The sequence below is a fragment of the Anabrus simplex genome, chromosome 6 (genome assembly GCF_040414725.1).
Source record: "Anabrus simplex isolate iqAnaSimp1 chromosome 6, ASM4041472v1, whole genome shotgun sequence".
In the NCBI taxonomy this organism is placed as follows: domain Eukaryota; kingdom Metazoa; phylum Arthropoda; class Insecta; order Orthoptera; family Tettigoniidae; genus Anabrus; species Anabrus simplex.
The window spans coordinates 217,358,689-217,374,236 of NC_090270.1; the positions used below are offsets into that span (position 1 = coordinate 217,358,689).

A 15,548-nucleotide genomic window follows, 5' to 3' on the forward strand; every position below is an offset into this window, starting at 1 on the left:
GCTTCAAATGAGGAAACTTAAAATAAATAAAAAATACTCAGCTGTCAATAATTATTTATTCTTTAAGTAAGCAGAGGAGTGTTTTGGTTATGTAAAAGTGAAGGAAATACTATGTACAAAAAGAAGACTATAACTTGTTCTAGCATAAGTTTTCTGGTCCTTAGTTTTAATGCAGCATGAAAATGGTAAGACAATTTTCAAGTCCATGAACTTCCCTTTCTATTCATAAATTTCATATGATCGAAATGTTAAAGTTTGTTTTAAAAAAAATTTTGTCATCGACAACTATAAAGAAATAAATATGAAATAAGTATGAGAGATCAGGTTCACAAAGTACTTCGTGAAATATCACCAGCAGTAAAGGATATTCCAGGCAGTTATACATTAAGAGATATATATATATATATATATATAATTCCACCGGATTATTTCAGGCATAATATTCAAGCTGTCTATAAGGTTTCAGATAAGAGGCTATGTTGCTGAATTTGTTTCAAGCAATAATGCTGTTCCAGTGCCCTGTCATATTCCCAAGACGGACCATGGCATCTTTCGCCTGTCATCTGTGGAAGGTCGCCCCAGTACTCTTCTGAATGAGTCAAGTGAAGTGACTCACAGTGAAGTAGTGGAATTTGCCTGTGAGCATGGCTACAATGTGAAGGGGCCCAGTAACTTGCGCTGCTGGCACGGAGAGTGGGAGATGAGACTCTTGCCAGAATGTGTCCCAGGTAAACACTGTACATTTCTTTTTATTACTTACCATTTCTACAATAGAATAGATTGAAAGTTTGGGAGTTTTAATACAGTGGTGCTATCCTTTAGCATCAACTGCTCAGAGGTGCTGTGTACCATAAGATACAGAAAGCTGCTGTATTCGGCAAATTTATTGGCGTTAGCAGTGCTTTCTTTCTAAGGGGAAAAAAAAAAGTGACAGTACTCATCTGAACTTCTTCATAAACTGAATCTCACAGAAGCTACCACACTTTCTTCACATCTTCAGATGTACCCTCTTCTTCTCTTCATCACTGTTTGTATCCAAAGAATGTCATTCTTGCAGCAGCCACAGATCAACATATCTGTTTGGTTTGAAACTACTGAGAGGAGTTTCAACTACCTTTAAAAACATGAGTGCAGAGGTTATTTGTATTACCGATAATAAAGATGATCTGGATAGTGTAAGTATCAGATTGATCTTGGAAAACACTCCTTTGCATTTCCTGTTGCTCACTGTATTTGAGAGAGGAGGTAGTCCATCCAGAAGTTTATCTTCTTCAAAATACTCACAAAAACCAAGAAAAGCCTCCCTTTCATGTACTCAAAGCTTTTTTGCCAGCTTTCTAATGTTTGCTTCTCCAAAGGTGATTTGTCTTTCTGTCTTGTCTGGCTAGTAATGAGAATCTAATCAGGAAAATCAGCATCTGTCCCCTCCAGGAGCCTTCTTTCTGGGGATTCTTTTAGGCCCTGATAAAGGTAGCCTGGATTCCCTGAACATCTCTGCTTCTCCTTTGTTTTGTTGCAAAGTTCAAAGTTCAATCTTTTTGAACAACATGTTCTTTTCACTATGGGCAAGCAATAAAAATTTCTTCTTCAAACACTTTTATTATGCTCCTTATCTACATGTCAACTTTGTACAAGTTTATATTTCTTTCCTGCAGTTTTAAGCTTAAATAACTCAGCCCCAAGAAAAAAAGGAGAAAACACAAAGATGAGGAAGGAAAGAAACTCATAGAAGAGGCAAAAGTAATTCCATTTGTAGTTCTAAAGCCAAGAAAGCCTCATTTTTCTTATGATATCACCATAGATTGTGAAGAACACTTCAGGAAAGTGCTGAATAAGGACAATCTATCTATAATCATTGGAGGTAATATCGTAAATGGAGAGCAAAATCTCTTCCAGGCCTTCACTGTGGAAGAAGTAAAAATTTCCATAAAGGCATTGAAGAATAAGAAAGCTGCAGGAAATGATGGCATTTTTATAAAAACCATGAAAAATATATTAAGAAAAGCATGGATATCACTCTTAAATAAGTGCCTGGAAGTGAATGACATCCCTGAAACCTGAGACACTCAATGATGAAGAGCCTATATAAAGGAAACAACAGCTGCCTAAATTCATATTGTGGGATTGACTTGGTAAATGTCTTTAAACTTTTCACAAAGTTGCTAACAATGAGATTGATAGAAGGGGTTGATCAAGCATTACCAGAAGAGCAATTTAGCTTTAGACGAGGACAATTCATAATTAACGTGATAAAAATATCTAACTGACGACACCCAAAGGGAAAACTTTACATGATACTTGTGGACTATACCAAAGCGTTGATCTAATGGATAGAAAGAAACTGCTGGAAAAAGTTGGGAACCATAATAGTACATACGAATCCTTTAATGAACATCATCAAGAACATTCTTGCTTATAATTACATCACTGTAAGTGGTAACATCATTTTCTTGAATCTGGGTAACACACTGAGCTCCATACTGTTCAATATAATGGTCTCAGACTTAATACACAAAGTAAAGGACGAACGTAACAAGGTAAATATGTACATGTATGCAGATGACATGGTACTCATATTGAAAATACCTGAGAAACTACAGACTGCTTTCAACAAGCTGAATATTTGGGCAGAGGAAAATAAGTTCAGAATTAATCAGCATAAGATGGTACAGACAATTTTTCGCAAGGGAGGCAGAATGGCATTAACCAAGAAAATTTGCTATGAGAACGGAGGGAATCAGCAGAAGATGGTACAGATGATTATTTGCAAGGGAGGCAGAATGGCATTAACCGAGAAAATTTGCTATGAGAACGGAGGGAAAACTATGCAAATCACAAGTAGCTTTAAATATTTGGGCATTACAATACAGTATAGATATCAGGAACTATTTGTAGCAGACATATAAAGAATAGTGTGGCTTCAACAGTAATAGCAAGCTCTCTGTTAAAGTAGTAACGAAGCTGTTCCATGCAAAAATATCACTGATAATCACATACCAGTACAAACTAGAATTGATATGGGAATATCTCACAAAAAAAATCTTCAAGAGATTGAAAATATGAAAGAAATTTACATGAAAAAAACTACTATGCCTGTCTAAATTTACTCCATCAAGATTATGTTATGAGTTCACAAGAGAACTTTTCTACACAGAAGAACTCTGATACAAAATAGTATTGCCATCTACAGCTGCATTCAACCAAATACAGACAGAGCTTCAAGCCAGTCGGCACTGACCTCGCTAAAAGATAGAAACAATAATTAATTTATGCCTCTTAAAGTCAAACAGTTTTTGAAATCCCTCCTCTGTTTGAAAATTTCCATTTGTTCACTGTAACCACAACCTCTGGTGATGCTGTTTGAGGATCCAAGCAGCCTCAGAGCTGAAGCCAAAAGTAAAACATAAAGGTCCAATAATACTGCCTTGTGAGATTCCACTCTTAAGCATTAAGGGATCTAATAATGATTCACATCTCTAATTCTTGGAGTTCTTTTAGTTTTATATGACTTCTGATATCATGATTATAACCACAAGACCTCCAATTTTACATGCAATCCAAATCACAAAGATGTGAATTTTCATTTCAAAAGTCCCATGTTCATTGGCCGGTATTCAAACTGTTGCCATCTGGTGAGAAGCCAGCAACAATGTCTCTTGGTTTGTAATTTGTTACTTGTCATTTTTCCCAAAAAGACTATGCAGAATTTGTACTTTATGTCTACGCAAATTAAATATCATGTCATTTATTGTAATTTTAATATAATTTCAGTATCACTTTTTCTTTTAGATGAATACTTCTAAGCTGTTTAATTTTAGTTATAACTGCTCTATCATTTTTATTTTGATCTTTTTAAATCATCTTTTCATCTCTTAAACCAAATTTATTGAAAGTTTTGTCAGTCAGGGCATCCTATACTTGTAGAAAAAGCAGAATAAAATTTATTCAGAATAAATTAAAATACCGTATGATTTTTCTTATTTCAGTCCCCTGTGAATTGCCGACAATCGTCCATGGACAATATCTGTCTGGGTATCGAGCTGGTCTCACCATTGCCCATGGTTCTTCAGTAGATTTCCAATGTGACAGTGACTATAGTAAATCTACTGCACAGCCTATAGAGTGTCATCTTGGAGATCTGCGACCTCGCGTGCCAGCATGCAGACATCATACTCTCAAGTTGGGCCGTAAGTGACATTCAATTGAGATATTTCCATCAGAGAACAATATTTGAAAAACAAGGTGGTAGAAGTTCTCTACAGGGTATTGCATATAAACTGAGACCGAACGCACTCTGCGCTTTGACAGCTGTCTCAGCTGAACTTATGTTGCACATATACAATCTTATATGAAATTTTATCTTATAAAAGATGCTGGAAGTGTCGTCCTTCCTGGGTTATGGCATTGTATCTGGTAACCTCATTCTGGCTGACGCGAGTGAGTTCTGTAATGTTTTCTTTCAATTCCTCCAATGTGTGAGGATTTGTTCGATACACTTTTTCTTTCAGTATTCCACACAAATAAAAATCACACACCTTTAGATCTGGAAAACTAGGGGGAAATAGACCAGTACCAATCACTCTGTCTGCAAACACTTCCGAGATTGTAAGAAGGGGATCTTCTGCTGTATGAGAAGGGGTTGAATCTCGTTGAAACCACCCACATGATTTTTCTTCTTCTGTTAATTGATGGAAGAATGGCATCAAAATATCATCTTGGTGCCTCCCTGCATTTACTGTTATCTCGAAAAAAATAGGCCCAATTATTTGTTTTTCATTAACAGCACACCAAACACCAATCTTCCTACCATAATGAGGGACTTCATAAACACCGTTAGGATTTTCTGCACACCAATCACGAGAGTTATGATCGTTCACATGACCATTAAGATAAAACCAGAACTTTTACATATGAAAATAAGGTGTTGCAATGATAACTGCCTCACCATGTTAACAGGTGAGATTCAGACTGGTGACTGAGGCAAGCACCTCCCATACTGCAGGTTAGGTATCAGAGAGTAAAAACACTGCTTTGACGGTCTTAGTTTATATGAGATACCCTATATTGTCTCCATAGCATGCAGAATTTTATAAATCTTACCTCGTACCACATGGGGGGAGAGAGAGAAAGAGAGAGAGAGAGAGAGAGAGAGAGGGAGGGAAGTGTCCATTGTCATTACTAGAGACCCACTATCCCACTCAAAGAAGTAACTTTACTTTTACAGTAAAACAACTGATATTTTGGAAAGTAGATGGATGAAGGAACATTGCTATTGACTCAATAATCTAATACAGTATCACTCCCATAATTCAATACAGATATTTATCTAGATTGATGTCATTGACAAGTACAGCACAATAGAAACTCTTAAAGCAATAGGAATTAACACACAGGGATAAGAAACCAAAAAAAAAAGGAATAATAATGGAAGAAAAAGAAAGAATAAGGGTGAATCTTAATTTCTTTATCATATTTCTTAACCCTATCAATACCAAAGTATTTTTTTTCCATGCATTACCAACAGCAGGGTCTGAGGAGCCCACTAAGAGAAATTTGTTTACGGTACTTTATTCTCAATCATAAGTGAGGTATATGTACATTTTATTTATTAGATCTGATTCATCCAAAACTTCATCAAAATTGATTCCAGAGTTAGTTACTAAAGATCACTTTAAATATCCCCGTTTTTACATGTACATTCTTTTTCCACCTTGAGAAGATTAAAAACTTACCTGAATAGAACCATGATGGAAGGAAAATCAAATATGCATGTTTATAATCAAGAAATAAAAAACAAATTGAACCTCGAAACTGTGGCGAACATTTTCATCAAAAGATTGACTGTTCTTAGGGACACTCTTAAGAGGGAGAATTAAAGATTTTAAATTTTGTATTAAAGACTTAAGAATGTCAGTTTCTCTTTTATTATTATAACTTACTAACATTAAACACCAAATTTGAGGCAGTTTACTTCTTTAAACTCAGTTTTGTATCATTCTAAGAGAAAACTAGACTATTATGTTTTTTACCTTAAGATTTTAGAGACACAATGTGTATTGAGATATCTGCCATCCTTATAATTCACTATATTTAAAATGTTAAATCTCTTACGTTTTCATGATTAAAATAGTCCTTTACTTTTTACGTGGATTTATGTGGACTTTTGTTTGTAATTCATTATTGTTAAAAATGTACCTAATAAAGCAATATGCTAGTTTGTTTTCCTACAAGTATTGCTCATTCAAAAATGCCTAAAACTGTATTTTCATGAGGGTTAAATTTCAACATTTTCTGAAGCTTTCTCTCCAACCCATCCTTTTTTTGAACTGTGAGATAGAGCACCCCCACTAATTTTCAAAACCTAGTGCCCCTGCTCATATACATACCTAATCAAACTCCTTACAACAAGCAAACCAGGGGTGCTCCCAAGGGATACTACAGGCCTAACGTGGGCCTGTTTCCTTGCCATGCAAAAGTCATTATTTCAAGTTTTGTCCACTCTTGAACAAACCATAATTTCAAACAGGGTTCAAATCTTATAATGATGTAGACACTATAATTATTTACTATGATTACACTGATATTAAAAATTCTTCAGCCATTAATTAATACCTACAGTATGTAGTTACTTTCCACCAACCCTGTAGACTGATAAAATGTATATGGATACAGAAAAGTGCGTCAGAGGAATGGGGAAAGGAAATAATAAAACCAGTATTTAGAAGGAATAAAAAGTATGCAATAACTATCAAAGAATTTCACTCATATAACAAGTTGCAAAAATAATGTACAGGATAATAGAAAGGAGATTGAGAGGAAAGATGAAAGAACAGTACCCCATCTTTAGTATGAGACATTGGGAGTATGGCAAAGATCTAGAGATGACATTTTTCAATATAATTAAAGCATATGATAGTATACCCAGGCAAAATGTATGGGAAATAATGGTAGGAAAGGAAGTAGAAAAACAAACGATAGAAATTCTACATGCAATGTATGGGAACTGTTTTAGCTGTGTCCAGACCCAGGCTGGAAGGACAGAATGGTTTAGGAATATTACTGGGCTAAGACAGGGAAGTGTGTTGTCACCACTATGATTATTAATAATAATAATAATAATAATAATAATAATAATAATAATAATAATAATAATAATGATAATAATGATAACGAGCACTCGAATGAGTATTCAGTTTTAGTGACTTTCACACTTTGCTGTATTCATTCAGGGTTTTTGGTCTCCATTTACAATTTAGGAAACATTGCAAATACAGTCATTCATTGGGTTATGGAATTTTGTCTTTGCATATATTTTGTGGTGCACTATATACACCCATAGTGACATATGCAGCTGAGACCTGGGAAATGATGAGAAGAGAGGAGAGTAAAATTAAAGCCAGTGAAATGAAATTCCAATGAACTGTAATAGGAAAGACAGAGTTTGAAATTAAGATGACAGGAAGGAAACTGGAGTAGAAAAGTTAAATGAGAGAATTGTAAAGAATAGACTAAGATGATTTGGGCATGTAAATAGAACAGAGGAGGAAAGGAGACTGAAACAAATGATGGAGGTTAAGTGTGAGGAAAAGAGAGCAGAAGGGAGACCCAGAGCAAGATGGATGGACTTAATCAAGACCAATATAAGAAGAAGGAACCTGGAATGAAACAGAATTACAGAATAAGAATGATGGAAGGAGATAGTAAGGTGGAGAAGTACCATCAATGCCCCAACCCAGCTGGAGCTGAAAAAGGAGAAATGATAATGTTGTTGTTGATGATGTTCATACAATCTGCTTTATGTCACACCGACACAGATAGGTCTTATGGTGATGATGAGATAGGAAAGGGCTAGGAGTGAGAAGGAAGAGACTGTGGCCTTAATTAAGGTTCAGGCCCAGCAATTGCCTGGTGTGAAAATGGGAAACCATGGAAAACCATCTTCAGGTCTGCCGACAGTGGGGTTTGACTGAAGTTGTAGGTTTTGTCAAGCCAGGTGCTCTGTTCAAAGAGGTTCTTCAGTCAGATATGGAAGAGATGGGAACACTTAATGAGAATGACTACGTGGTTATTATGGCAGGGACGAATGATATTGCCAGAAATGAAGCATCAAATGTGATTTCTGGGGTGAAGAAAGCACTTTGCAAATTAAAGACCACCAATGTAATATTATGTAATATTCCACATCGACATGATTTAATTGAATGGTCTTGTGTAAATAAGTTAGTTGATGATACAAACAGGCGGCTACAGAAAATTGTCAAATGCTTTCGAAATACAGAAATAATTGATATGAGCAATATGGATCGAGGATATTTCACAAATCATGGCATGCATCTTAGCAGAAGAGGGAAAAAGCAGCTATGTAATATGATAAGAAAGAAAATACAACAGACTTCAGGAACAGCTATCACAACCAATTCCATACCACTGCTGTTCGATAAAGATGAGGAAGTTGCAGAACATTTGCAGGTAATGAAAGTAAGAAGAGTTGAGGAAGTAGTTGAGGTGAGTGCTACCACTAAAGAAGGATGCCTAGGAGAAGAACATCAGCTGAAAGGGATTAATGTGATTCTACCACAATCATCAGAGACAGCAATACCAGAAAGCACTGAGTACTCAGGGAAAACTTGTGAGGAAACCATTGAGATCATCAGTAGCAGTCAGTTGGATGAACGAGGAGAGGAGTTACTGGAGAAGTTGGATGTTGGAGCACCATCAGGACGAACTGAAGGAGGGCAAGCTAAACAACCAGAAATAAGAACGTCAAGTAGGACAAGGAAACGACCAGTATTACTAGAGCAGGATTTTTTATGGTAAAAGGTAGCAATAGTTATAATCTAAAGGGAGAGCTAAATTTGTTCCACCAGAATGTTCAATCTTTAAGAAATAAAATTCTAAGTATGGAGGTTCTGTTGGCAGATAACCTACAAGGGTATGATGTTTTATGCTTAACTGAACATTGGTTGATGGAGGATGAGATTTCAAATTTTGTATTAGAAGGTTATGCTCTTGCAAGTAAGTTTTGTAGAAAGAAAATGAAGTGTGGAGGTTCATGTATATACGTGAATAATAATATCAAATGTAAGCAGTTGGATAAATTTGAATATCTGAATGTAGAGGAGCATTTCGAGGCTAGCTTTGTTGAACTAGTGGATTATAAGTTAATACTTATATGCATTTATAGAAATCCTTCTAGTAATGTTGAAACTTTTTATAATAATATTGAAATTATTTTAGATGACCTACAGAATCATAACAAAAATGTAATAATCATGGGTGACTTCAATGTAGATTTTTTAGGGAATAATGGTGGGCGAGATAAGCAAAGGCTAGAAATGTTGTTTTCCTTGTACGGTCTAAAGGCAGTTGTAAATCAACCAACTAGAATATCTGGGGATACAAAGTCAGCAGTAGATCAAGTCGTATTGAATGAGGAAATGTGGAACTATGAAATAGAAGTTTATGATACAGGTTTTTCAGATCATTCTGCTCAAATTGTGCATCTAAATTTTAGGGTAATAAGAAACCATAATTTAAAAAATAACAATGTAATTTACAGGGAAACTAGAATGTGCAACAAGGAAAATATTTCATATTTTAACCAGTTATTGGCCAAGGAAACTTGGGAGAGTGTATATAGAAATAACTCAACTAATGAGGCCTTCAGTGAGTTTTTGGGTTTGTTCGATTATTATTATCAAGTGGCAATACCAGTCAAAAGGATAATTGTAAAGAATTATAGGAATGGGTGGATTACAACAGGAATTAGAAATTCAAGTAGACGATTAAGGTTTTTAAGCAAATGTGTGAAAGGGAGTAACACCTCATCTGAATTGAAGGATTATTATAAGAAGTATAAGAACATATATCAAGAAGTTTTGAAGGCTGCCAAAAGATTGCATAATGAGAATGAGCTAAAAAATTCTAAAAACAGGTCTAAATGTATGTGGAACATTATAAAAAGGGAGAAAGGTACTCTAGTTCCATTAAAAAATAATATTACTCTTACAAATGCAGGGAAAGAAATCAGTGATCCAGAAGAAGTTGCAGAAATATTTAGTAACTATTTTATAGAAGCAGTTTTGAGGTTAACGGAAAATTTTCAAACATCAGTGACAAGAACAAACTTGAATACAGTTCACAGGAATGTATCATCCATGTTTCTTACTCCTGTGACTGAGCAAGAGATAGATAAGATAATAAAACAGATGGGTAAAAAGAAGTCTTCTGGTTTAGATGGTTATTCAAACTACCTTATTCAATGCTGTTACCAATACATAATCAAGCCTCTCTGTTACTTGATAAATTTGTCACTAACCACTGGTAAATTTCCAGACAAATTCAAGGTAACCAAAGTTGTTCCGATACATAAAAAGGGTAGTGAAGAAGATGCTGGTAACTATAGGCCTGTCTGCCTCCCCTCTGTATTCTCCAAAATACTGGAAAGAATTATGTACGATAGACTGTTATCATTCTTAGAGAAGCATAATATATTAGCTGGTTGCCAGAATGGCTTTCGTAAAAATAGATCAACTACCACAGCATTCATTAACTTTATTGAACGGATATATGACACACTAGATGGGAAGAGTGCATGTTTAGGTATTTTCTTGGACTTAACAAAAGCTTTTGATATAATTGACCACAGCTTGCTTTTAGAAAAGTTATACATGTATGGAGTTCGGGGAATGGCCTATGACTGGTTCAAATCATTTTTAGGGGATAGAAGGCAGATTGTTGAAATATCATATACCGGTACTGATTTGAGCAAAAATGTAATTAAGAATGTGTATTCCTGTGCCAGAAACATAGATCATGGTGTTCCACAGGGGTCAGTTTTAGGACCATTATTATTTTTAGTATTTATTAATGATATCGTCCAAATTGTTGATGATATTCAAGGAGTGCAATTAACTTTGTTTGCAGATGATATTACTGTCTTTGTAGCTGATGAAAGTTCTGAAGGGTTAGAATTGAAGGCAGGCAATCTAGTGAGTAATATCCTGAGCTGGCTTGAGGATAATAAATTAATTTTAAGTAAACAGAAAACTTCTGTGATTAGATTTCACCATAAGATTAATTTAAATATGGAAGTTAGTCCAATATCATTTGGAGAGACCATAATTGAGTACTCATCATCAACAAAGTTTCTTGGCTTGTGGATGGATGAATCATTAACCTGGGATAAACATACAGAGTTTATAGGGAAAAAGCTTAGTAGAATTTATTTCATGATAATGTCTTTGAAAAATAGTTTTAATTTAAAGGCTTGCCAAATTATGTATTTTGCATATGTCCATCCCATACTAACCTATGGAATCATTTACTGGGGGAATTCACAATATAGCAAAGTCATCTTTAAGTTACAAAAGAAAATAATTAGAGGAATGGCCGGTGTCGGCAGGAGGACAAGCTGCAAGAAATACTTTAAACTTTATTTTATTTTACCATTGCCTAGCCTTTATATCTTCCATACACTTGTATATATGAAGGAGAATGTAAACAGCTACACCATAAATTCTGATGTACATAGGTATAATACTAGAAATAAACACAGTCTGCACATAGAACCACACAAAACTAAGCTATATGAATCAAGTTTGAGTTATGCAGGAGTACATTTATTTAATAAATTACCAGACTGCATTAAGCAGATAAAACCATGTTCAAAATTTAAGAAAGAATTATTCAAATTTGTTTCTAACCATTGTTTTTATTCTATTGAAGAATACTTAGCTCTTGAAAATTAACTTATGTATCACTTTTTTTTATTTTTTTTAAATCTGTGCCTCTTTACCACATTGTATATTTCTCTTTATTTATCATGGCATGTATATTACTGTTTTATCCTTTGTTACTGTAAATATGATTATTGACGTGTCCCATATCACTGTATGATCAGTTGGACGAAATAAAATACAATACAATACAATACAATACAATACAATCCACTTTCTCCCGAGTGCAAGCTGATAGCTACGAGAACCAAACCACACAGCCACATGCCTGGTATGATGACGATGATATTATATGTTTCTAGTAAATTAAGGTTTGTTCTAAGGTCAGGGAGATCCACAAACCCAGCAAGAAAACAGGTTCACAGCTGTATGCTGGGCAGTGTCTCATCTCCTTTGGAGACAGAAGTGTATGTATCTTCCATGACCTGAACCCACCCTTCACTGTGAAGACCAGAAATGCTCCAGTTGCCTTTTGAATTGCCCTTACAGTAGATATCTATTATGAGCTAAACTGAATATTTTCAGGTGCTTTCTGGATGAATCACGTATAATACATTAAGAATTCATAATACTGGTAACAGCTTTTTATATAACTTATCGTAATCAAGGTAAGAAGGAAGTAAGACAATGCTGGTGAAGCTCCCTCAAGATTATCTTATCTGACAAATTCCTACACCTGACAATCACAATCATCATTGCCTTTGAAGGGTCCAATAACGAATCAACATTGCTGAAGCCAAGACTGCTTTGAAGGAAATGAAGTCTGAAAAAGCTACTGACCCATACAACTGTGTGGTAGAGCTGTGGGATGCTGCAGGCTGGCTAATGTAACTCTCCAAAATTTACAAGATTCAGGCCTCTCACAGGCACAGTTTAACGTTACACCATTACCAAGAGCACTACTGCTCCAATCAATTACAGGTAAGGAGACGGGGCTCCAAAATCTTTGCTCCACACAATTACCTAGGAGACTACTCTCCAAACTGTATCATTATCCATCTTCAAAAGGAGGGAAAGCCCATTGAGTGTGCTAATTACTGCCCAATTCAAATTTCTTAGCCATATATGAAGGTCCTCATATGTATTCTTGACAAACGGATTTGGAAGATCAACAAAGGGATCAAATACCAAGCTGAGCTTTTGAGAAGACTGATGCAATCCATGCTGCACAGCTCCTAGTTGAAAAACAGTGAGAAAAACAACCTTCTTCATCTTCATTTTCTGGAACTTCAAAAGCGCTTTACTACTGACCATATGCCTTAGAACTAAAATACTCAGTTAAAAAATTTGTGAAGCTGTTTTCTCATGCTTTTGCCACAAACAAACAGACAAATAAACAAACAAACAAACAAACAAACAAACAGGCAATAATTGAACTAAACCGAATGTTGACTTTTGTACACCTAATCCGAAATTAAGTACAAAGTATGAAGCAAATGTTTGAAGTAAACAGTTAAAATAATAATTTTATTTGAAACTAGCAAATGTACCCGTGCTTCGCTACGGTACTCTACATTGTATACGGATATCGAAGTAAATTAGTGCACATTAAGTGAATAAGATTTTTAAATTGGGTTTGTCTTGGCTTTATCCGAGAATCAGTATTGTGAAAACCACAGACGTTGTTTCCAATGAAAGTGTGATTTGCGGAATTGCGATGATAACGGCAAGTCCACTTGTTTACTGCAATTCACAACGAAGAAAGTAATTTTCATTTAACGGCAGACCCCATTGCCTAGTGCGCGGCTAAAATCGATTTGCGGAGGTTTCATTACAATGGCAGACACCAATTCCTACTTTCAGATAGATTACAGTTGAGGAACTTTAATTTTATTTGCAAGGACCTTCCTTACTGCCAGTCAAAAGTGAGTTGCGTTCTTATCTTTATAATGGCAGACGCATTTTCTAATGCCAGTCAGCTTCCTGCCAGTCACACCGAGTGGGTGAGATTCCATTATAATTAGCAGGCCACTATGCCTATCGTCAGTCACATTTTAGACGGGTCAATTTATTTAAAATGGAAGACACGCTCCCTAGAGTTCTGCTAGTAGAATCGAGAAGGGATTTATGCATTAAAATAGTGCACAAGAGATGGAGGACGACCCCATTCTTATTGCCTGTCAAAGTCGATGTGGGGTGGACTGAAAACAATAGCAGAAGTCCTCCATCTGAGAGTCACTATCGATTTGCAATGTATTTAATACCAATGGCAGACAAACACTTTCTCGATTGCTACAAATCGACGTCAATGAAAGAATATAGTCGTCATACGGAAGTATAAGGATGTTAACCATCAATTACAGAATAACTGCTGCTAAACGGTACATCAAATCGAAAAACAGATTGTACGACAAGACGAACTTTCTGGCCATATCTTGGGGTCATCAGCTTACCCGTACCAAGTTTCACATTTCCGAGATTTCTGGAAGTGCCTCATTAACTCACGTCTTTCTTCATTTTTAATTATTTATATATACATCGCTCCAGCCCGACTTGCTTTTATATATATAGATGACGGATAAGCATGAGCACGTTGAAAAGTGCAGACTTCCACTTCGAGATTCATATCTCCTAAACGGTTTATGATATTAAGAAACGGTTTGCGCCATCAGACGCATCATTTATTGCTCTACACGTTTGTTTCTAAACCATATCCTCGTATCTCCCACATTAAGGGGGTAAATTGAGTTCGAATTTTGAATAGGGTGCAATTTGGGTGCATTTTTAACATTTTACATTACTTTTTGCCTACTTATGTATGAGCTAGAATCATGAAATTTGGTACACATATGTCCCTTAATCGTGCCAATGTGCGCACCCAACGTGATGATCCTATCATTCTTATAAGTGTGTCAAACAATGAAATATACGTGTAAAAATCACCAAATTTACGAACAATCCAGAAATACGGCCAAATTTAACGTATAAGGGAGAGAGATACGACAAAATGTCACAGGACCAAAGTTGTAGATAACTCCGAATTGAAGTGACGTTGTGCCATCCGTTTTGTGATACGACTTACCGTTTAGCCACAAAATAGCTCAAAAGGAATGTCTGCACAGTCAATAAAATTGCCTCCATATTTCGATATCTTTGGGGGTAAAAGGTGAAAAATTTGAACATCTTGGAATTTTCCCGTCGGTTAGGGACCAAAAGCTATAATTTCACCAAATTTCAATTGTCTACCCCGTCTGGCAGGTTGTGCCGCCATCTTGATTTGAGGGGATGGGGGATAAAAATGAGGAAATTCCCGAAAATTTTTAAGCCCACGAAACCTATAGGTTATCGTTTTGGATATACTATACGACTGTGTTCTTATGCTGAGCAAAAAATTTGAGCCCCCCTGTCGTGCCCCCTTCAGGGAATTTTGAGAATTTCCGATTTTTCTAGGGATCCTGGGGTCATCAGTTTCTCCCGTACCAAGTTTCAAATTTCTGAGATTTCTGGAAGTGCCTCATTAATTCACGTCTTTTTTCATTTTTAAATATTTATATATACATCGCTCCAGCCCGACTTGCTTTTATATATATAGATGACGGATAAGCATGAGCACGTTGAAAAGTGCAGACTTCCACTTCGAGATTCATATCTCCTAAACGGTTTATGATATTAAGAAACGGTTTGCGCCATCAGACGCCTCATTTATTTCTCTACATGTTTATTTATAAACCATATCCTCGTATCTCCCACATTAAGGGGGTAAATTGAGTTCCAACTTTGAATAGGGAGAAATTTGGGTGCATTTGTAACATTTTACATTACTTTTTGCCTACTTATGTATAAGCCAGAATCATGAAATTTGGTACACAT

The 15,548-nt window shown here is 35.7% G+C and overlaps 1 protein-coding gene across 1 annotated transcript in view; it reads left to right on the plus strand.

Annotated features, from left to right (window-relative positions):
* Positions 1-15,548, plus strand: part of Hasp (Hig-anchoring scaffold protein) — a 1,448,565-nt gene that overhangs the window by 1,312,201 nt on the left and 120,816 nt on the right. The window contains exons 14-15 of the mRNA XM_068228385.1: positions 516-728; positions 3,987-4,187. Coding sequence (XP_068084486.1) covers positions 516-728; positions 3,987-4,187 — 414 coding nt within the window. The remainder of the gene's footprint in view (positions 1-515; positions 729-3,986; positions 4,188-15,548) is intronic.